The 24,827-nt window shown below is 35.4% G+C and overlaps 1 protein-coding gene across 1 annotated transcript in view; it reads left to right on the top strand.

Moving 5' to 3' along the window:
• MALRD1 (MAM and LDL receptor class A domain containing 1) overlaps positions 1–24,827 on the top strand; it is a 538,747-nt gene that overhangs the window by 314,440 nt on the left and 199,480 nt on the right. The window contains exon 29 of the mRNA XM_037738994.1: positions 22,484–22,667. Coding sequence (XP_037594922.1) covers positions 22,484–22,667 — 184 coding nt within the window. The remainder of the gene's footprint in view (positions 1–22,483; positions 22,668–24,827) is intronic.

Genomic DNA, 24,827 nt, shown 5'->3' with positions numbered 1-24,827 from the left:
TTTTTTTGTATTTTTAGTAGAGACAGGATTGTACCATCTCTACTAAAAAGAGTAGTTGGCCAGGCTGGTCTCCAACTCCTGACCTCCAGAGATCCTCCTGCCTCTGCCTCCCAAAGTGCTAGGATTACAGGCATAAGCCTCTGTGCCTAGCCGATTTTCCTTGTTTCAAATGGAAAAATCCTTTTACTCTTCAAATCCCATTTAGTATTACCACTTTCCTAAAATATTCCAGCCCAAAACAGTGGTCACCGCAATATGTTCATACTTTAATTGTTGTAGTTACAGTACTGGATTTACAGCTATCTTTTCCAGTAGACTCTGAACTCCTGAATGGCAGTCAGATTTTCTTATTGGCAAAGCTTAGAGCCAGACATGGTAAATTTTTATGGAATGGATCAATAAACTAAATACCATCCTACCATTAGGAAAAATAAAAAGAAGACATAAGTGTCACTATCACTGCCCTCTATTAAATAGAAAGATAAAAGTTGTCTTCATAAGCAAAAGCAATCATATATTTGTTGCCATGGAATCACTATTCCCCACATCTAATATGAAAAACAGAGGAATAAGTTTCTTCTTAAAGTTATGTCTATATTTAACTAACGCTCATCAGTGATTCACGTTCTAGATTAGAAGCAATTTAATCGAGTTGCGACTAGATAAGGAGCATGTTATTTTTAAATCCCTATTATTGTGTCTTTTAGAGTCTTCTGTGCACATACACTCTGCCTGGATCAGAGCTTTGTCTCCCATGCTGCATAGCAATATTGTAAAATTTAAAAAATACATTTGACTTACAGAAACTTCCAGGGGTGGAGAGATCCACAATAAATGCGATGCAGAGACGTGGCAATGTCATCAGAGGCCCACAGCATCCTTCAAATGAGCAACTCCAAGGTGGGCGAGGCTATGAAACCATCTGCACCAGAAGGGTGCATTTCATTTTCTAAGAAAATGGGGCTACTTGTCTCTTTTGAGTTGCCATTCATTTTGATTTTGTTTGCATAAACTTACTCGATTACGCTCTCTGACCCTTGCAAAATGACTCTATCCATTGGTGGACTATGGGATTTGAATGATAAAGATGAATATCCCCAAGGATATGTGGGGCACCGAGTCTGGGCTAATGGGAGAGAGTTTGCTCTGTAATCAACCACCTTAAAGGGTTAGTGCTCCCTTCGAATCAGCCAAAACGACAATACCCGATGTCTTCCTGTCTCCATAGATGCTTTTGATGCATCTGTTTGTGTGTGTGTGCATGTTTGTGCAGACTTCAAACCTAGAATTTGTTAAACTCCCTGTTTTAGAAACTCTGTCAATGACACCAGGATTTGAACCCTGGCTCTCTGATGCACTCAGATTCTAAGCACTGACATTCTAATGCCAGCTTTGGAGATGGAATGGAGAAAGTCACCAACTTAAGCATGGAATAACAAGTAATTATGGGAAAAGATGGGTAATATTAAAAGGGAGTATTTTTATTTTCTTGTTATAGGGTTCAATGAAATAAGTATGGGGCATTACAGATACCAACTCCTGTAATTACTGTGTCCCTACATAATTACACCCAGGTTAGAGAATGTCTAAAAGCTTTACACACTAAAGAGTATGAGAAACACATTTCATTATTGCAAATTTTGCTAAATGTATCAGTGATTAATGGCTGCACTAGTCAATGTAGCCTGTATCTTCTAGTCATGTTAATAAGGTTAAAAACATCACTTGTGCTTCTTCCACTATCATAGTATGGGATTGTCAGCAGCTCATAAAGGAAATTTTTATAATTAATCATCTTTCTCTTCAGTTTTCAATGACAGATGGCTATTGCCTTTTTTCCCCTGTCCAGTAAAGGGTTAAACTGTCTACTTGAAAGACATGTTGAGAGTTTGGCTTAGATACAAGGATTTTGAAGATCAGAGCCAAACTGAGTGTGTTTGTGCCAAGAAGGATGGAAGGAGCATATGACTGGACCCATCTGTAGCAAATAGCCTTTGATGATGCAACAAAAAATAATTAAAACACAACAAAGAATAGTGAATGATCCCAATAATGAGCAAGATCCTCTGGAAGACTGATAAACATACTGGTGAAGAAAAACAGCATTTCTTCCAGGAAGAAATTTTCAAAAGGAAACCATATTGATTTAACCTTTAGAACATCTTACTGCTTCTGCTAGGTTCCATTTAAATTGCATTCTTTTCTAACCTCATGTCGGCATTACTAATATTTAGTAAAATTTTCTGTGAAGCCCTGAGATGGAATGCTACTAGGCAATATCTCTACAATTTTATGATCAATAAAATACCTTTTGGTCAGAACAGAGTAATCACTGTATGAGAAATAAATTTCAAACAAAACAATTACAAAGATATTGCCAAGAAAATATCTTTTAGATTTAAAAAATGTCACCTATAGAAAGTAAACACAGCAAAACATAGATTAAAATCAGAAGACTTACAACATTTGCATCAGTCATGATATAAAACCTGAAGTCTTGTTAGACAAAATGTTAGGATTTAAGGATAGCAAAGATTATTACTCTGTGTTATTTGTGCATAGAGTAGTAATCACTTCCTGGCCCCAGAGATACAGATTTAGAGTGAAATTGAACAAATGAGAATTGCATTTTTATACTTCATGATTAGATGTAGAATACCCCGCATCTGTGGTGTACTGGAACCACCTAAAATAATTATTACATCATCTTCTAAGCCAGATTTCACCTTCTGTCTAGAATTTTTTCCTGAAGTTTATTTTGTCTGAGTTTTCATTTTCCCTTCAATGGGGGAAGTTTATGAAGCCTCACTAATTAGGCTGGAAATTTCAATGACAAAAAGTACAGAATAATGGTAGCATTTTCATTTTGGCTCTTGTGTTTCAAGTGTGCCTCCAAGAGAGGCAGTTTGGGCCTGCACTCTGTTTCTATCCCCCTTTAGGGTGATCCCATCAGTAAGCAGCCTCTGGCTATCACTTGTACTGTTCATATCTACCGTTCTCCTGAGAAGTGAGGTTCTTAAGCCCTTGCAGTGTTCACCATAGACTCATGGCTTCCTGTCCTATGCTGTCAGGCTGGAGGGTGCCTTTAGAATTTAAAGACTCTTATCAACCAAAAAGTGTGCTAATTCCAATTGAGGAAGTTTTGGGAAGCCTAGCAGCGGTTATTTGAGGTTCACCTAAATCCTGTGTAGAAGATTTTGTCAGGTCGCAATTTATATTGTTCCACAGACAGATCTAGGATATTGTACACACCTACCACTCCATGGTAAAATGCAATCCTGTTTGCTCAATTTGACTCTAAATTTGTCTGTGTGTGGACCTGAAGTTATTACCAATCTAGGAACAAATAATGATTATTTCTACTCTTTTTTTTTTTTTTATTGAGACGGAGTTTCGCTCTTGTTACCCGGGCTGGAGTGCAATGGCGCGATCTCGGCTCACCGCAACCTCCTTCTCCTGGGTTCAGGCAATTCTCCTCCCTCAGCCTCCTGCGTAGCTGGGATTACAGGCACGCGCCACCATGCCCAGCTAATTTTTTGTATTTTTAGTAGAGACAGAGTTTCACCATGTTGACCAGGATGGTCTCGATCTCTTGACCTCGTGATCCACCCGCCTTGGCCTCCCAAAGTGCTGGGATTACAGGCTTGAGCCACCGCGCCCGGCCTATTTCTACTCTTTTAAGGTAGTATATTCCTTCCCACTAAGAAGCTTATTATTAAATATTAAATAATGGACAGTTAAAATGATAAGTAGATTAATCAGATACAAAACTGCCCTCCCATCTCCCAAAATAACATAAACCTACAATGAAGTGCTCTAAGCAAATGGTAATGGCAAAGTTCGAACAAAATACATGAAGCCATGAATCACTCTGTCTGCAAGATATGTAGCACAGGTGGTGCTTTGAGTGTCTGTGGAAGAATATAGGTGCATGGAGAGGTCATCATGTGTATCAGATGATGAGAATTCATCATTCAGCTGCCAGGAATAGGAGAGGAGATATCAGGGGAGTGAGGCCCTAGGAGGGAGGTCATGTGTTCCTTCCCCAAAATTGAAAAGAGACATATAAAATTGGCAGACTCATATCACCCTGAAGCACTTGCTTCTGCTATTAATGAAGGGCCAGGATGCAGCAGGAAGGCTGATTTCAATTTGCATACAGGAGGCCATCCCAACAATGAACGCAGTTTGACATAGGAAGAGGCTGACTGAAATGTCACAAGACTTGAGATGATTATTTCATATAGATCATTTATGTTGGATGTTAATTTTACAGAGATGACATGTACAAATATCAGTGCAACCAGTTAAAGAAGGGAGGGACATAACATCTACACTTGAAAATAAAACAGGAAAAGAAAAAAAACAAAACAAAACCGAAATTCGTTTAGAATATAAGTTTAATAAAATGAATTGAACCAAGAGTTTGGAAATCTAGCCCATGTTTCTAGAATTAGACCTTTCTTTCTTTCTTTTCTTTCTTTTCTTTTTTTCTTTGTCTTGCTCTGTTGCCCAGCCAGGCTGAAGTGCAGTGGTGAAATTTCAGCTCACTGCAACCTCCAACTCCTGGGTTCATGTGATTCTCCTGCCTCAGCCTCCCGAGTACCTGGGATTACAGGTGCATTCCACCATGCCCAGCTAATTTTTATATTTTCAGTTGAGGCAGGGTTTCATCATGTTGGTCATGCTGGTCTCAAACTCCTGACCTCAAGTGATCCGCCTGCCTCAGCCTCCCAAAGTTCTGAGATCACAGGGGTGAGTCACCATGATGGCTCCCAATTATTTTTTAATGTAATTTTAATGTAACCTTAGCTAATTTCAGTTTTAAAACAATATTTTAAAATAAATATTATTCATTTTTCCACATGAAGACATACACTAATATGAAATCTGCTTTTTTCCCACAGATATTTCAAAAATCAGAGCCAAAGTAATTTTTAGTGTTACAATTAAAATATTACGTAAATGTGTTCACTGCTTTCTGAGACAATTCAGCATTACCTGATTTGGTTTTTCAGAAACTCTTCCAATTGTGTTTGGTGGTAAGAGCTCCTATTTGCTTTAAGAATCACATTTGCTTTTGTTCTCTCTGTCTTGATATTGCTTTTTTCCAAAAGCAGTGAAATTCTGACCTGAGTTTGCTTGGCAGCAGATACCAGCAACTGGATTAAGATCTGGCACTAAAAAATTCTGGGTCTCTAGCTGACAAAAGGGTGGCTGTTTAAAACTGAATGTCAAAAGAACCAAAGAGTGAAATGAAAACAAAGAAAAGCAACAAAGGAGAAAAGGATAGGATTACAACAGGGAGAACACTTTCCAAAAATCATATTCATGGTTGACATGAATTATTTTTGGATTTGCCTTTTAAAATAAGATCGTTTTATATTTAACCACATCATTAAAAAGCGCTTGGGGGCCATTTCTTATCTTTTTATCTGCCGGAGCAGATTTCCAAGAGAGTAGAGATCTGCCCTTTGACAGCTTTTAAATGACAATATGAAGTAAACCCAAGCCCTTTTTATTAGCCTTTAAAAATCCATCTTCTCCTTATTAGCCTTAATAATAGAGTTTTGGCTATTGCTTTTGACATTTTACCTCAGTTTGGTCTTAATGTATTTGTGATTTCCCCTTCTTCCCTTTATTCATCATTAGTGAGCCAGCCCCGTGGAAAAGTGGTCTCCAGTGACTCTTAAGGAATAGTAGTATTGAATATGTTCTGGTAGAAGGGTGTCCGTGTGTGTGCATGCCTATAGGTGTGTCTATATGTATGCATGGATCCATACCCACACATCTATCATCTATCTGTCTGTCTATATTTTAAACCGAAGGCTGACAAGTGCATATTAGAGGAAGGATGCAACTCTTCTTGATGGGCTGCAGAGAACTGCAAGGGCAGAGCGAAGGGAGGGACGATGTACCTGTTCTCTCTGTTGCGTTAAGGGAGCTCAGTGCATTCTTTTGAGATGTTTTAAACTGGAGAGGGAAGTAAGAGGGAAAAGACCTCCAGCCCGTGTTTGACCCCATTTCTTGATAGAACAAATAGTTTTAACATGAAAACGTCTGTGGTTCTGTTGTGGAGGAGGATGATTGAATTGTTAAAAATTAAAATAAGGTTGATTATTTGTCCTTAGAGTCTCCTTCAACCCATAGGCTACCAACTCATTTATTAGTCTTACCTCCTGCTCAAATCCCAGAGCACTAATCTAATCTATGACAAATGAAGACATACTTATATATATTTCCTTAGTTTTCTTTTTTTTCATCTCTCTTCCTATACATTTCACTGGAAAGAAAATAAGATGAAGAATGCTATTGTTTAAACCATTCTTATTTATATTTTAGAAAAATATTTTTAACAACCTTATTAATGAGTGTTGACATATGAATATATATCAGCAAAATGTTAATACCTTCCATATGCCAAGCATCATGTTAGAAGCTTTAAATCCTTGATTTCCAATCCTCACAATAGCCTCCAAGGTAAATGTGACAGTTTTTGTGTTTCAGATGAGGAAAATGGGGCACTTAGTGGTTAAAACATGTCACATAAATGGAGAGCTGGATTATTTCTGTTATACTCCATTGAGTTCAAAATAAAGTAAATACAAGTGGCGTTTGAGAATAGTGAAAGAGTTCAGTTCATTTGTCACTTACCATGAAGTTTAAGGGATGGAAAACACCTGCAGAAGCATTATTGTTTCCCATTCAGCACTCATGAAATACATCACTAATCAGCCATGACATTCTTTTTTTCCTACTAGCCACATGCAGTTTTAAATTTTTCAGGCTTTGGCTGGGCGTGGTGGCTCACATCTGTAATCCCAGTACTTTGGAAGGCTGAGGTGGGTGGATCATTTGAGGTCTGGAGTTTAAGACCAGCCTGGCTAACATGGTGAAACCCTGTCTCTACTAAAAATACAAAAAAATTAGCCAGGTGTGGTGACACACACCTGTCATCCCAGCTTCTAGGGAGGCTAAGGCAAGATAATCATTTGAACTGGGAGGTAGAGGTTGCAGTGAGCCAAGATCATGCCACTGTACTCCAGCCTGGGCAACAGAGCAAGACTCCATCTCGAAAAAAATAAAATAAAAATCAGGCTTTGATAAATGAGAATAAATTCTGGCATCTCAAGTCTATGGGTAGGAATGAATATATGTGTGTGTGTGTGTGTGTGTGTGTGTGTGTGTATTTCCTATTAATATGGTCTCCTAACACTTCCCTAATAGCTTCCTCTTTTCAATTATATAAATGTGTGTTGTGTGTGCATGTCTATATGTGCAGTTTCTTTTCCATAATGACTGTCACTATGAAGAATGTCTATGCTGACACCTAGGTCACTGCACTAGGATATGCTTTATTTTTCCATGAATTTTACCTTAACCAGTTTTATTGCTTAGTTTTATACTATTATATTCTAGTATCTCCATTTTTGATCCTTGGAACAAGGATGTGAATTAATAAAGCAATAATTATTCTTTCTGTATTGTATCTTTGTCCTTGGTAAATGTGTTACCATTTATTACTGAGTAATTAATCCACTATTCATGGGCATTTGGGTCTCAGTGCTATTGCCCAAGGCTTTAAGGGACATAGACAGCTCTTTCATAATATTAAACCTTAATGAGCATGGCTATCACATTTTTATATACATAATAAATTGAGAGGCTAAACCAAATCAAAATTTTATTTTTAATTCTTACCCTGGTGTTTCAGCAGTTAAAATGTCCCGATAATAGATTATAGAGTGAGTGTTGTTATTGCCGTTTTAAAGAGAAATATGACAGTTGCCTAGCAGGGGCTTAACCCATGTCTTGCTGATGGCCTTTTGTTAATTTAGCTGTCTAGTTCCCAGTAGGGGGTGGTAGTACGGACATCAGATTCAGACAAATCAGGGTTAAATCTCTTAAATTTCTTGGTATGTGTTTTTGGCCTTATTCCCTACATAGTCTGAGCCTCAGTTTCCTTATTTGTAAACTGGATAAATAGTAGGTCTGCTCTGGGTTATTATTAGCATTATGAAGACTGTGTGTAAGATCCAAGTATCATTACATCTATTTTGGGTTGTTATTATTATTATAATTTATATATAGAACATGCATACATGAAGGCTAAAAGAGTCCCAATCGTTTTGCAGTTTCCTGAGCATCTTTTGCATAGGATGTATTATACTGGGCATCTTTGATAGAGGAACACAGGTAATTAAGACATGGAGTTTGCCTTGAAGGAAATCCCAGTGAGAAGCTTATGTATGCCGCATATTACTATATACACATAAGAATGCAGCCCTAAATCTCAAATTGCATACACTAATTTCCTGAACCAGAAGCATCAAGAGCTGTAAATACTTGGCCTCTTTCATCTGTCCAGAATCTCTGACCAGCATCAACTGTTCCAGGTCAACGTCCCCACCTTGTGGACAGAGTATAGAACAGTTTGACCCAGTGTCACTTTCCCCTACTGCCTTAGTTTCTCCTTGGGATGGGCAGGGAGGCTTTGGGAGATGAGGTGTTTGCAAATAGGAGGTGAGTGAATAATCTCCAAGAGTTTTGCCGAGCTTTCGTGGCAAGCTCCATCTTTGATTAATTTCATCAAAGGCTTTCCTTCTTTATCAAGCTCATGCATAGGTTTATCTGATTTCCTCTTTTTTTTTTTTCCTGCTCTTAGAGCTGAACCTAGGAAAGTGCTTCAGAAAAGTCTTCTTCACCTGAAATTGTTCTGATCTGATTCTGAAATCATTAACTCTGAAATTGTAATAACTGAATATGATCTTCTGCCATTTTATATCTCAAATGACTTTTCTATCTCATGGTAAAGCCAAATCTACCTTATTCTTCTAATCTCTGCCTCTTCCTTCATAAACACCACCACCATCATCACCACCACAGGAGCTACTGAGTACTTCCATGTCCAGATGCTCTCTAAAATCCTTTACATGTATTATCTCTTTTAATCATCACAACTTTATGCTTTAGGTGCTAAAGTCCACGCATTCCCCTGTCCATAAACTTTTACAATCATCTGAAATATCAAAAATTTGAAAAAAATATCAAGTAATAGAGAAGTTACATTATTTAAACTGAAAGCATGCTGAAATGTTTAAAGTTTATGTATAAATTAATCCTATTTTGAATTTTCAGAAATAAGATGAAATTAGCCATAGGTTATTTTAGGTTTGCATAAAATCTATTCTACAAAAATATCCATAAATTCAATGTCTAAAAAGCTCTGAATTTTTTAAAAATTGTAACTCACTTGCCATCAAATATGATAAAAACTGCGTGAGCCTATGTGTAGTCTGAATTTATTCCACTGAATATAAATAGTCGTTCATTTTTCTTTGGATAGAACTGCTATTACAAAGTTACTAGGGTATTATTACACCTAATCTAAGGTATTACATATACTAGAAACACTTTCTAAAATTTCAGCAATTCTGAATTTAAAATCATGCTTGACCGCAAAGGCTTGAATTAGGGGGCTGTAAATATGTATTACTATTATCTTCATTTTATAACTGAGGAAAGCAAATCCAGAATAAATTGAGTGACTGGCCCAGAATCACATAACTAGTGAATGACGTGACTGGGAGTCAAATAGAGTCACTGAGTCCGGGCATGGTGGCTCACGTGTGTAATCCCAGCACTTTGGGAAGCAATTGCCTGAGATCAGAAATTTAATACCAGTCTGGCCAACATGGTGAAACCTCATCTCTACTAAAAATACAAAAATTAGCCAGGCGTGGTGATGCATGCCTGTAATCCCAGCTACTCAGGAGGCTGAGGTGGGAGAATCACTTGAACCCGGGAGGTGGACATTGCAGTGAGCTGAGATCATGCCATTGCACGCCTGCCTGGGCAACAGAGCAAGACTCTGTCTCAAACAAAACAAAACAAATAGAGCCACTTGGTACCCAGACCCTGTGTCCAGTTGCTGCTAAGCCTGTGGATTTTTTTGATACCTGTTGTAGCCCCCAGTTTTCTCAGCCCTACCCTAGGTGTTTTACCTCCCATATGATCAGTTATCTTCATCTGATTTCTAGTTCTTAATGTTGAGCTTATATGAATTCCATTAATGAGCTCATGATGTCTAATGTCAACTAGATCTTCAGTGCGACCCTTCAATTCTCTCACTTATTCCAAACCTCCTCTCAGGCCCCTCAGCTTTACCTCCCCAAATTTCCTACCATCTTTAAGATTCCTGCCATGACCCATCCTACAAATCCTTATCATAGAATGGAAGACACTTTCAGAATATGGCCTGTGTACCTAGTCTTGATTTTTTAGGGTCTTTAACTCACTATTGAACATTCTTACCAACTTAGACTATTCAAGTTTCCAAAAATAGTCAAACATTTCCATACTTCAGTGCCTTCAATCATGTGGTTTCTTTGCTTGGAATTTCCTCATTTTCTTTATGCTCTTGCTGGTATCCAGTTTACTTTCCAAAGCCCATTCCAAGTGCTACACTCTTTATCACACCTTTCTAATTTCATGCAGGTCCCTCATTTCACTGAGAGCCCACTAAAGTACTCTCCCTTTTTGCTATAATGTGATAAAATTTGCTCACACGCAAGTATAATCATTATATGTTTTCATTACCTTTTATCTGTGAGCTCCTTAAATCGTGTAGTCTTATTTTCCTACGTGACACACCCAGCTCTATTAACACATAAAAGACACTTAATGTTAATTGGATTTGAATGAAAAAAGTGATCTTAATGTGGATTTTATCTGTGCAGTTTTCATTATGTGCCCTCACCTACACCAAGGAGTATTAAAATGTATCATGCAAGTTAAATATGCCTCATTCAAGTTTATGTAAAACAAGCTTAAATTTCAGTTGTATGTCTATCATTATAACATTTTACCAGCAAATAGAAGGGTTCCCAGCATAGACTTGATGCTCATATATGGGTTGAATAAGTAAGAAAAAAATAAATTTATCATATAAGGATTCTAACGTTCTAAATTCTTTATTACTTTGTTGTTTTTGTGTAAGTTTCATTTTTTAGGTTTGTACTCCTTTTTTCAGTATGTCTTTCTAATTCACCTGCATATTTTGAGAGTAAAAGTTTGGATATTTTGACTTGTCTATTGTTAAGGAAATGCAAAATAGTATTTCTATTTTGGAGAATCCAGTGATTTATTCAAGCCAGAAAATTCTCCCATTCTCTTATATGTATACAATATACAGTATATACTTTTCTGAGTAGTAACATATTTCTATATTTTTATGTACTATGTACTGTTAGATAGTATTGGTTTTCAGTAAATTTCACATTGAACATTTTACTTTTAATAGTCCTTGAAAGGTTTTTATTTGTGTATACCCAATGTATGCAGGTGTTCCTCTGGAAAGAGAAATTGGTATAAGAATCTTGGTTTGAAATTTGTTGTTCCTTTATACACAAGGTGTTGTTTCACATGTACACATTTGTTTTATTTTCTCTCTCATTATTCCCCACCCTTCAAGGAAGATCAGTGAGCTATGTCCGATAATTTTGCCATAAAATACTGTCCTTCTGTTTGCATTGAATGGTTATCAACCTTCATGAACGACAGTATGCCACAGACAGATACAGTCATTCATAACTGACACCTTGCTTTTGACCTTGCTGCCTTTACTTATTACTCTTCCTGCCAGACGCTTCCGAAGGACGTTTCATTTTTATTTTTTCCCATTGTTCTTCTATGTTCCACCATATGAAATTTTTTTCTCATTCAGGAACCAAATGTAGTGTGAAAGACAGTGAAAATCAGCTATCAGCCACTAAGTGGCAAATCATCTTGAGTGTCATAGATTGGGACTGTAATTAGGTTAGTGAGCCTTTTCTATACAGAGAGTACAGGAAAGACCTGGCATGAGTCATTCTGAATATAACTTTGTGAGAACACTGAGCAACGTAAGCTATTGTCTATTACAGACAATGCTTACTCATTTTTGCGTTACCTAAGATTTAGAACAATGATAGTATGCCCCAGAAAAATCACCTATATGAATGCAACAATTCACTGTTTAGGAAAAATGCCCATTAGTGAATTTTAAAATGTTCATTTTACATTTGTGCAATTTAGTCGTGCAATTTAAACTAATTAAGATTAATTTTTACCTATATCGGAGAAATAATCTGAAATCTAACAGTTAGATAGGGAAGTTTCGAGTCAACTTTTAGCCAGTGGTTACAATTCTGTGTAATGCTTTAATTCATTCAGTTGAAATTAGGTATATATTAAGTGATTAAATAAGTACTTATTAAGTGCCTTCACAATGCTCTGTTTTAGACACGGGAGATCCAAAAATGAATGAAGTGGAGAAAGGATTTGTCCTCATGAGTCTTAAATTATGGTGGGGAAGACAGTCAATTAACAAATATGATTTTGAAAAACAAGATGTGAAAGATGCTATAAAAAAAGCCAGTTGATTCAATGAGTAAGAATGGAGCCCATTTGAAAGTCCTGAAAAGTCTTCTCCAAGATGACGTTTGAGGAGAAAAAGCTGATCACTAAATACTGCTTTTCTGCAGTTCCAATAATTGCATTCTGATACGTCTTCTCTTTCTCCCCCAAACTTGCCATATCCAAAGGCTCTTGTGAACATTTTGAAAAGAAAACTGAATAATTTTGGATGCTTTGTAATAAACACAATTTAAAATTACATGATTTACATACACACTCAGTATCAATTATGTAATACACTTGTAGTGTCTCTGCATACGTCTATGTATACATAGATACAGTTATTCCATTTGCAGTTATTTATTGAACACCTGTTGTGCTGAGGGCACAGTACTGGGCACTCGCTATCAGATTTTGCCTATCGTTATATTATTTTTATCTAATAAAAGAAAAAGATATTTATGAGGTTATCATACCAGGGAAAATATATAAGTGTAGTAAGTGCTAAGGAGAAGTATATCATGCTCTCAGAGTGTATGGCAGGAAGTCATGCCCTTGTTGAGGAGATCAGTAAAGGCTCCCATGAGGAAGTGATTCTGCTGAAATGTGTGGGGATTAAGAGGGTTGAAATGAGGAAAGACAAAGAGTATTTTATGTAAATGTCCTGAGATGGGAGGGATCTTGGATCATTGTAAGACTCTTCGAAAGAGAGTGTGTATGACTGGAGCAGGTGTGAGCGGAAGCATGATAGGAAATGGAGTTGGGCAGAGGGCCTCAGCCCTTTTACCGTGAGAGCCTCTTTGTGTCACATTATGGGCATCCGTTTCATAAGATCAAGTGATAAGTCAAATTTTGGTCAACAGTCAGGTCAGTTAGATGGTGTATTGGACATGCTTTAGGATGCTGTGGAAATTTTTAAACTCCATGAACTGTATTGAAGACCTAGAGGCAGCTGTCGGATGTGGCTTTATAAACATCTGAACATGAACATGGCAGAAAATGAGCATTTGAACATGGAGGAAAAAAAATGAACACCTGTTTGGAGAATGGAAAGGCTCAGTGAGAGTCATGCATGGAAACTGTGACCACTTTGTAGGCAGACAGGGTGCAAATAATGGCCAGGGTGAGAATGTGGTTACTGTTTCCATAGGAAGACCCTGGAAGGATCTTTGCCAGCAGTTATATGACAAAGACACACACACACACACACACACACACACACACACAAACACATGCACACACACAGAGATTTATATCATATTTATGTGTTTCTTTGAATGAAAGAGAGCTAAACATTTTATCATATATAATATAAATTAGTTTATGATTCTGTAATTGGAAACCCTGAAAAATAGAGAAAGACTGGTAGGTAAAAATGAAAATGATTACAAAATATGGTTTCTTCCTCTTCAGCTCCTTTGATCTCTATCATTTGCATTAAAATGCCTCCTTTAACTTTGAGTCTCATATTGGTTGCCCCAAATCTTTAAAGTGTCAATAAATAAACATTTCAGATTTAGAGAACACTATTCTAGTAAAGAATGAGAGGACGTTATGTCTGTTTAAAATGATTTTATAAAATGTATGTCTAAAATCACACATTTACCCAATGAGTATATTGATCTAACCTTCATAATTATTCTCTCATGGCAGAAAAGTTGTTGTAAACACAGAAGCCACTGATACAGATATCTCTCCAAGAATAGTAGCTGTTTGCAATAAATTTCTGTAGATGAGATTTTGTGCAAATTTAAAATAGTCTGCATTGATTTAATTTTATTTTTAAAAATTCAAAATAGGATTAACATATATGTATAACTAAACACTTCAAAATGTCTGCAGTTTAAAGAATATAACTTTTCTATTACTCAGTTTTTTCCAAATTTTTAATATTTTAAATGATTTAAAGAATTAGATATATATTAATCTGCTAGATTCAGAAGTTATTCTACATGTAAGTCACTGGTTCTTTTATTGGAAAATAATATTAGAAATGACAACTGAGCACTGCGTGGCTTACAGGGCCTCTCAGCTGACAGAGCTAAGAGACATTTGTCTGTACAAATCCATGGATATACATATATCTATAAATATTTATATATGTAATCATCTGTATGTAAATTAATCTAAATACAAGTTTATATGATTTCCAACTACAGTCTATTACCACATGTATCATTCCAGTCTTCTCCATTAGTTTATCTGTAATAAGCTTTCTCCAAGAGCAAGAAACCTGGTATCTACATAGCATTCCGTTAAAATTGTTCCATCCCCTAACCATTTAATTAATCATTTGATTTTTGTAGGCGTGGCTAGTGCTTTCAGAATTGCAGACCTATAACCCTGTGGGAAACAGCTTTAGTAAGCAGCTTTACAGTGCTTATGTGCAGTTCCCTTTCCCTTTAGTTTTGCAGAATCCAACTCATTTCCACGTTTTCCTAAGTCAGTACCTTATTTCCACTCATCCCTCTATGAGGTTGTTGCATACATTTGTAACGCATTTGCATGGATTGGTTACATTCTGCATTTCTTCTGTCATGCTTCAAACTCCTAAATGATCTTTTTAAATGACATACTTTTGACGGCATAACATGCAGTTAAGTTGGATTGTTTTGACGAATGCTTAGTATCTTGAGCTTATCATTACAGTATTATACAGAAAAGTGTCACTGCTCTAAAGAAATCCCCTGGTCCTCACCTGTTCAGTTATCTTCCCATACCCCTGAACCATTGACAGTCACTGATAGCTTTATTATCTCTATGCTTTTGGATTTTCTAGAGTATTATGACAATTACACTTAGAAGAGTATTTGAGGGAAAATATAATGATTCTTCAAATACTGAAAGTGCAACAAATAGTGAAATGAGTGTGATTTTTTTGTACACAGGATTCTGTAGCAGAAGAAAATGGCAAAGCACCTCAAAAAGACAAGGCCACAATACAAGGCTTAAATCTTTGTAGTTAGCAGATAAATGATATGATGGCTTGAGTATTGGTTCTAAGATCACCTGTTTTGTTTCTTTGTTCTTCATTTTATTTTGTTTATTCTTTTTATTTGTGTTTGTTGTTTTTGTTTGTTTCACTACTTTGTATATTTAATGTTTCAGTTGAGAGGACCCTAATACCAATATGATTTTCTTTCTTTGTAAGTAATTACTTCCCATTTCTGGAAGGCTGTGACATTTTCTCTTAAACTTGAGTTTAGAAATTTCACCAGGACATGTTTCAATCTTAAAATCTTGAATCGTTCTTCAGCTAAGAAATTGTCTTTTATTTTCTTTTTTTATTATTGTTTCTCCTCTCTTTTTCTCTTTGTGGAACTCAGGTTTGGATCTAGATTTCCTAAATCCATTCACATTGCTTGTCTTTTCACTCACAATATTCATTTTTTTGCATTTTGCTTAATAAAAGTGTTAAATATTATTTGAATATATTATCAACAAATGTTATGTGCTGATACTAGCTACTGATGAAGGCAGAGCTTAATTGTAGACCTAGCAGTCTACCTTCTGAGCCCATCAATACAGTAAGACAGGCTGTCTTTTGAAATAACTTAGCTTTTTTCAGATCACATATTTGGCTTCTAGACATCTCAATTTTATTATTCATTTAAGCTTTATTTCTGAAATAATTTTGTCTTAACAGGCCCAATTCTTTACATTCTCAAATTGCCCATGCCAGATCCTTTCTTAATATTTTTGATTGTTTATTTTTGAGAACATGTCTTTCTCTGCCATTAAATATGCCTTGATAGAAGTCTGTGATGTGACTTTTAGGCTTTTATATTATTTAAAATTGTAGTAAAATATATAGAACATGATATTTACTATCATGTTCATTGTTTAAGTGTCTGTTTTGGTAGCTTGCAGTGCACTCACATTGTTGTGCAGACCTTACAGCCATCTATTCAAGAACTCATTTCATCTTGCAAAACTGAAATTCTATACCCATTACACTCTAACTCTTCTTTCTTCCCTCCCCCTACCCTTGGAAACCACCATTTCACTTTCTGTCTCCGTGTTTCTTTTTTTACTCTAAGTGTCTTATCTAAGCGGAATCATGGACTATTTGCCTTTTCATCACTACCCTCTTCTGCATAATAGAACTATAATATGTCCTCAAATATAAAAATGTCCTCAAAGTACATCCATATTGTAGCATATGTCACAATTGGCTTTCTTTTTAAGACTGAGTAATATTCCATTTTATATATATACCACATTTTGTTTATTCATTCATTCATTGATGCACACGTGGATTGCTTCCACATTTTGCTATTACAAATAATGTTGCTGATAACATTGGTTTACAAATACAGCTCTTTAAGTCTCTGCTGTCAAATACTTACCCAGAAGTGTAATTGCTGGATCACATAGTAATTCCATTTTTAGTTTTCTGTAGAACCATCATACTATGCACCATTCTCCAGTTTTTCCACCTTTTCACCAACACTTACTTTGTTTTATGATAGCCATCTTAGTGGATGTGAAATAGACTTGATGTGATTTTGATGGTTCACGTTAGTGTTGATACAAGCTATTGGGTCCTCTTGAGGAGTGACTAATTTTTTTCTTGTACTCACCAGACCCCACAGCTCAGACAGACAGGCCTTCTTTGTAGATTGCAGTGTGAACAATGTTGAACAAAAATGCTTCCCACAGGGTCTATCCCAGGCTCTTCTGAACTCAAAGCCTGCAACATGGGCACCATACATCTGAGATTCACTGGCAACCAATGCTTTTTCTTGAATCCACTGGCTGTTTACTGTCATAGTTATGTCTCCATCAGGGAACTAGGAGCATGATGAGGTCATGAATATGTTTGCAAGATGCTAATTTCCTCAAAATTTTCACAGATTATACTTGAAAACTACCTGTCTGTTGAATTTATATTTGTGATCGTTTTTTTAAAAATCACAATAATTAATTAAAATTTAATTAAAAATTAAGTAAAACAGCCACTATTATGTTCATTGTTAAACGTTGTTCTGAAAGATTAAGGCGATGTAAAAATAAAAGAGAAAAGAAGCTGGGCATGATGGCTCATGCCTGTAATCCCAGCACTTGTGAGGGCAAGGCAGGTGACTGACTTGAGCCCAGGGGTTCAAGACCAGCCTGGACAACATAGTAAGACCCTGTCTCTGCAAATAATAATAATAATAATAATAATAATAATAAATTAACCAGTTGTGATGCATTCCTGTAGTCTCAGCTACTTGGGAGGCTGAGGCAGGAGAATCACTTGTGCTTGGGAGGTCAGAGGCTGCAGTGAGCCATAGTCACACCAATGTACGCCAGCCTCGGCAACAAATCAAGACCCTGTCTCAAAAAATAATAATAAATAAAAATAAAGGAGGATAAATATTAGCAAGGAATAAATAAAACCTATGCAGTAACAAGACAATATAATTAAAATTAGTCAAACCATTTAGAGCCCAGTACATTAGCTATACAAATTAGCTAAATATACAAAATGGTTTTTTCTTTAACGTATCTAGGATGTGTGTATATGTATGTATGTATGTGTGTGTATATATATGTATACCATTTTGAATGTGTCGTGTCTTTCATTTTCTATTGTACATATTTTATTTTGGTTTTTTATTCCCCTTCCCCACTCCATTTCCCTTTTACTACATAGGCAACCTTTCTAATGTATATTCTTTGGTTGTATGCATTTTATAATATGTGTGCTATTATTTGGAGTATGTCAAAACTTTCATTTTGTTTATTACATTTCCCACTTCGTTCTGTGACTTAAAGAACCATCTTGGCTTTGATGTATATATTCAGTCCATTGCTTCTCGCTGCTGCAAAACACTTCCTGGGGCGTACTCATCACACTTTAGATGTCCTTCCTTCCACTGTCTGATTGCCAGCAAGTCTCAGAATCTCCTTTTATGCTTATCAAGCTATTGTATTAAGTTTCTCCTGGAAATTGTTTGTAAAACTATCTTTCCCCTTTTTTCTGTCTTTCTGTTGTTTTTGCATTGACTTTGGGGAGAGCTCTTTTTATATACTAGCTTTTAGTCTGTAGTTTATTTATATTTCTATTATTATTATGGTAAGGCTTATTGCTATTGTTTCATATTTTTTCAAGTTTTACATTTTATTTTTGTTCTTATGAGGGTTTTTTTGTCTATAGCTTAAAACCCATTCTTATGTTTATTTACCCTTATTAAATACTAAAAACTCTAGAAACAGATTCAAACAGTTGGAAAGAAAGAGGTATTGATTAAATGGTTTGGAAAACATGGATTGTTGTTTGGGAAAAAGTTATATATTCACTTTAAACATATGAAATGGAACTTCCAAGTAGATCTATCTATTAATATGCTTTTGCAGTTTGAAGTGGTTCTATATTTTTAGTGTTTCTTATTGCCTTTCTTTGCACAGCCCAAAAGGAAAAACTGGCATAAAGTAAGAAGATAAACACACTATAAAATTAAATATGCAATATGTTAGACAAAAGGCCTATGTGCATACTATATGTGAGACATCAGTTCAAAATAGAGAAAAAGGTTAAACTATAAGAACAAAGTAATTTTTCAATATCTATAATTTTACCATTTTTATATTAATGTCTACTTTTTACTATTATTAATGTGGTTAATAAATTTTCATGTGCTTATTTCCTTTGGTTATTCAGTTTAGAATCCATATAAATGCAAGAGAAAAATCCTTCAGCAGTGACAGTTATGCATTGGGAGTGAGAGATTTTTCACTTTTATAATTTAAAAATAATTTAAATCAGCATATTAAGTAAATAGGTGAAGTAACAACATATGTGGAATAAAAATTTGGGAATTGACTACATAATCACTTTTTAAAAAGTTTCTGTGTTAGGAATACACTCACACACCCCCCACATACACAGATCACTTTAATAGTAGTTTATTTTTATTTTTATGACTTTTTCTCCTGTATTAAATTATTACATCTCCATGACAGGCTCCATGTATTTTCACCTTTTTGTCCCTGACATCTAATATAATACCTGGCACTGTGTGAGCTTAGAAAGTTTGCTGAATAAAGGACTTAGAAGAATGGAGGATAAGGAAATTACTCTCCTTTGCACATTTAGATGAATATTTTTGCTAATTATGGGGATAACATTTGATGTTATGAAACAATAGCTAATATATTAGAATGCTGTCCTGTAAAACATCATCATTAGGTTGATCCATGGTTGGTTTGCAAAATAATTCACCCTCAGTTTTTTCTTTTCTAACACATAAAATGACAGGGAATAAATTATTTGTCTCTTTATTTTCTCCCACTAGAAGCCCAGTTGTAAGATTTAAGAAATAGTTCACATTTTTTTATTAGAATCATCATATGTTCTTCTTTGATGGTGTTTGTTGAAAATTCTTTGGGGATTTGGCATAGCTGCTGAGTGACTTTATAAACTGATAAAGCAGATAAAAAGGAAAAGTTAGTAAAGCGAATTAAGTCTGTAAATTAAGACAGGCTTTCATCAATGTCCAGCCTCTAATGTTGCTAGGAATTTTTAATTTAACTAAACATCCCTTTGATTTCAAATCACTAAGACCGCACTGAGTCTTAGAGTCAAAAACTAACCTTGAGAAGGACTTATCTTCTTTAGTCATCGAAAAGATATGAAATTTCATTAATTAGGTGTGAATTTTCCATCCCTTTCAATACAGAAGTTACATGAGTCGGTGGATATAAGATTTGTTGTTGTTTTGATAAGGATGTTAAAAGATCGATCTATAAACTGTTAGTTGTTTTGTGAAGTTAATTTTAGATTAACTGATGCATAGTTGTGCTTTCTGTAACCATGCAGAGGAAGAACCACTTGATCAAACATGTTCATCTACCTCAGCAGAACAAAGCATCAGACAGATTTATTAAAATTAGTTCCTTAAATGTATGAAGTTATGAATGTCTGACTCCTTGATATCTCTTCTTCAGACATTCCTTTTTTTCTCTCTCTTTAGCTTTTATTCTTTAAATTATCTGTAAATTAGACTTTTCATACCTGTATGCTATAAATCTATTGGAACATTTTGCTTCACGTCTGTATGTCATTTTCCTAAATCTTCTCCTGTAGTCTACTGTTTTCATTACAAGCTTTAGAAATAATATTTTTCTTGTGAACCATCATGCAAATGCTATGACCTAGGACCAAGGAATATTAATTGGGAATTAACCATATACATAATACTGTATGTATTATGTGCTGTGCTGGGAACTAGTTGGTTCCAGAACAGAAAGGACCAGACCTAGAATACCAAAGAACAGTGTATACAACCTAAGCCTTGTCTGGTGCTCATCTGGTTAATATGCTATTTTAATGAAGTTGTCATTTTTATTTGGCCACTGGGATTATATGTCGTTTTATGTCATGTTAACATTATACTGAGACTGTTCATATATTAGAATATTGTATTACTAGTTAACCAACCTCAGATATTCATGTTTACATATGTTTTTTAGAAAATTGATTTTTCCTTTTTAATTAAAAATTTTATGTAGAAACAATTATGGTTGTTACTTTATAATGATTACATTATAACATAATTTATGACAATCAAAATAATATGATTATGTAATAATATAATTTTTGACATCTGACTGGTCTTAAAATAATCACTTTTTGTCCACATTTAATTCACTTCATAATTCCTTTATTATATCCATCAGGAATAAGTGAGTTCTCCAATATATTTTTCCTTTTCTCTTTTCCTATATCAGTGATTTAAGCTTTTCTTAGGAAGGTGTAATTTGAAAAATTAAACAATGTGAATATAAGTTTGGATAATAGGGATATCCAGAACTATAAACCCAGGGCTTCAGTAAACAGTTCAGATTTAATCAAATATCAAGAATTTTGTGCCAGGCGCGGTGGCTCAAGCCTGTAATCCCAGCACTTTGGGAGACCGAGGTGGGTGGATCACGAGGTCAAGAGATCGAGACCATCCTGGTCAACATGGTGAAACCCCATCTCTACTAAAAATACAAAACATTAGCTCGGCAGGGTGACGCGTGCCTGTAATCCCAGCTACTCAGGAGGTTGAGGCAGGAGAATTGCCTGAACCCAGGAGGCGGAGGTTGCGGTGAGCTGAGATCACGCCATTGCACTCCAGCATGGGTAACAAGAGTGAAACTCAGTCTCAAAAAAAAAAAAAAAAGAATTTTGTGTAAATGCAAATACAGGCAGATTTTACTGAGTAGAGCAATTTATAATAATGGTGTCCCTAAAAATTCCAAAATAAATGTATTGCTAATTCTGCTAGTTTTTCTTTTGGGTAATACTTTAGTAGATTAATATGCCTCTGTTTGGGAGATAAACTATGTCATAGTTAACAAAGACATGTTGAAGTCAAATAAAATATAGATAAAAATCTCTGAAAAAATTTATTGAGAGAAGTGAAAATTGTAATTTGGGGCATATACACAGACCAGGTACCTGAAGAACAAAGAGAAGGTTGGAGGTTTTATAAAAGAGAAATGTAAAAAAAAAAAAAAGAGAGAGAAATGTAGTACTATTTGGTACTATTTGGTACTATACTAAGCATAGTATGTGTCATATCCATGACACATAACAAACCTGCACACGTATCCCTGAACCTAAAATAAAAGTTTTTTGGGAAAAAAAAAACAAAAGAAAACAAAATTGAAAAAAGAGAAATATTCCATATTGCTGTAAAAGAAAGTTCATTGGCACTAGTAAAGTTTTGCAATGCTGGCAAGCTCTGACGGGTGCATGATGGGTAAAACTAGTTTTAGAGTCTCAGCAGATTGTTTCAGTATCTGTCAGATACAACTAGTTTCAGGTTACAACTGGCAGTTTCAGCAGCCAGGTTTGCAGGTAATTACATTATTGGAGCAGTGTTAGTGCCCTGAGTGCTTTCCCCAACTCCTGACCACTTGACTGTTTTAGTTGGGTTTGACAAGAATGACTCAATTTGTATGATTAGCTTTTACAGATCCAATACTTCTTTTTTTTTTTCAGTTTTTATTGGTCAAATGCTTCTGAGCTAAACAACTGGGTTTTCCCCGACACCATGGCGTCTTTTTTCATGTTTAGTCATTTCCCTCATACAAAATTCTTTACTTTCAGACAGAGAAAGGACTATCAAAAGTATGGGAAGAAAGTAAGCAGAACTCTGGTTATCATTGGCAAAAGGCTGATATCCTCCTAGGAAAATTAAGGAATTTTGAAGTCATATTTCAAGGTATCAGAACAAGGGATCTAGGAGGAGGAGCTGCGATTGATGATATTGAATTTAAAAACTGCACAACTGGTAAGTTTCCACAAAGCACTTCCATTTGGAAGCACATTCATAATCTAGCCATTTTATCTTTGTGACACATGTTTAAAATGCTTTACTGTTGTGTGTTTTGTACACATACACAAATCAGTTGAAAGGTATACTTTTATAATGTGGACTTAAAACTCTAAGTTAAAAGATAATACCTATTTTAGTCTGTTTGGGCTGCTATTACAAAATGCTGTAAGCTGGGAAGCATATAAACAACAGAAATTATTTTCCTTGTGGTTCTGGAGGTTGGGAAGTCCAAGATAAGCTGGGTAGCATATAAACAACAGAAACTTTTTCCTTGTGGTTCTGGAGGCTGGGAAGTCGAAGATCAAGACTGGCAGATTGGTATTTGGTGAAGGCTCCTTTCCTGGTTCATAGATGGTACCTTCTTGATGTGTGTTCACTTGGTGCAGTCCAAGTGGAATCCTTACAAAATGAGCTCCCTTGAGCCTATTTTATAAGGACACTAATCCCATTCATGAGGGCTCTACCCCCATGACCTAGTCATCTTCCTGAAGACCTCATCTCTGGATAATATCACCTTAGGATTTCAACACATGAATGAGGGGAGGAGAATAAACAGTCAGACCTTACCAATATATCCTTCATCCTTCAACTGCACAAGTAACTCCCTTCTTCCTTCCGTACCACCCACTTTATGATATGGAGAATCTTTTCCTTCTGAATTTGTTTTTTAACACAATTTTAAATATGAGCCTAATATTTACATGTATTTATCGAATTTAAGCTAATTATGAATGAACCAATAAAAATGGGTTAGAAATCTAATAGTTAGAACATCTATAAGAAATAAATTCCACCAGGAAAAATTCAAGTAGAAATTGAGTTGGGAGCTGTGCTTAGGGGATTAAAGATGCTACTCCAGCCTGTGAACAGTAACTTGAAAAAAAAAATGTACTGCCATTTATTGTGTTTCTAAATGAGAAGTATAACTACACTTAGATTCTCTTTACAAAACTACCCAGAAAATGTCAAAAATAATTATAAATACATTTGTATAATTTCACAGTTTGCAAAGTTCTTTCAGAGGAATTATTCCATTTGGTTTCCAAAATAATCCTGTGTGAGATACACTGCCAGTGAAAGATATGCCGTCTGTGGTTTTCCATACTGACTCACTTGGCAGCAAGTCTCTGCAACTGAAAGAGCTAAACCTGAATGCTATTTAATTTTATTGTTGCTCTCATATTAAAATATCATTTCACTGAAGCGGTTCAAAAATGTGACTTTGGTTTTTTGTGGTGTTATAGCATCTGCTCTTTTTATGAGCAGTGCTGTTTCAAAAGATTCTGCTTAGAAATACATTCCTTAAAGTTTGATTTCTCTCTCTTCCAACCTATGTTTCTACAAAAGGTGGTTGTTATTCAGCTGATGTTACATAAAATCAAAAATTATGTGTTTCATACCATGTAAGGAGCACATAGCTCCAGGTACCTATGTCATGCAGGAGACAGGATTTGGGCTTGAAGGTGCTGGGGAGACGGGGGTCTTGATGAAAGAAGATGAAGTTTTGCACGTATAGTCGTGTAAAGGGAATCTTAGACATGAGAATATGCTTCTTAAACTCTCTCCTAGTAACTTTCCAAGTAATTTGTTGAAATTCTATTATGATTAGTAACAATCTAGAAATGATTTTGGCAACTAGAAAAGGAAAAATTTTTCAAAACTTTCTCTAACGTTTTAGAAAGAAAGAAGCTTATATTCAATAGGAAATTCCTTTTCTCTCAAGGGAGGCAGAATGATTCCTAGATGGGTTGATTCAGGACAGAAGGAAACTGAGAGTTATTATTCTAGCTTTGTCAGTTTCATGTAGAAATTTGTGCTCTTTCTTCCCTTTTTTGTTATAGAGTTCTGTAAGAATTTACATTATTACAATTAATTTTGTTTAATTCAAACTAACACTTGGCTTACTAAGTTATACTTAAATATCTTGTATTTAGTGATCAACTACTTTTAGGCTTACCTATACTGCTTTCTTTGTCATCAAGTAAAGAGGTATCATGTTGTCAGTTATAGTTGAATATGGTCAATTGTATATTTAATACATTTTTGGAAGAAAGTAGCCATTGGTGTTTAACAGCCTAGCTTGCTACAATTAACGAGGATTTTCAAATTGTTTTT

This window comes from Cebus imitator, unplaced genomic scaffold (genome assembly GCF_001604975.1).
Source record: "Cebus imitator isolate Cc_AM_T3 unplaced genomic scaffold, Cebus_imitator-1.0 Scaffold61, whole genome shotgun sequence".
In the NCBI taxonomy this organism is placed as follows: Eukaryota; Metazoa; Chordata; class Mammalia; order Primates; family Cebidae; genus Cebus; species Cebus imitator.
This window is presented reverse-complemented; position numbering and strand designations above follow the sequence as displayed.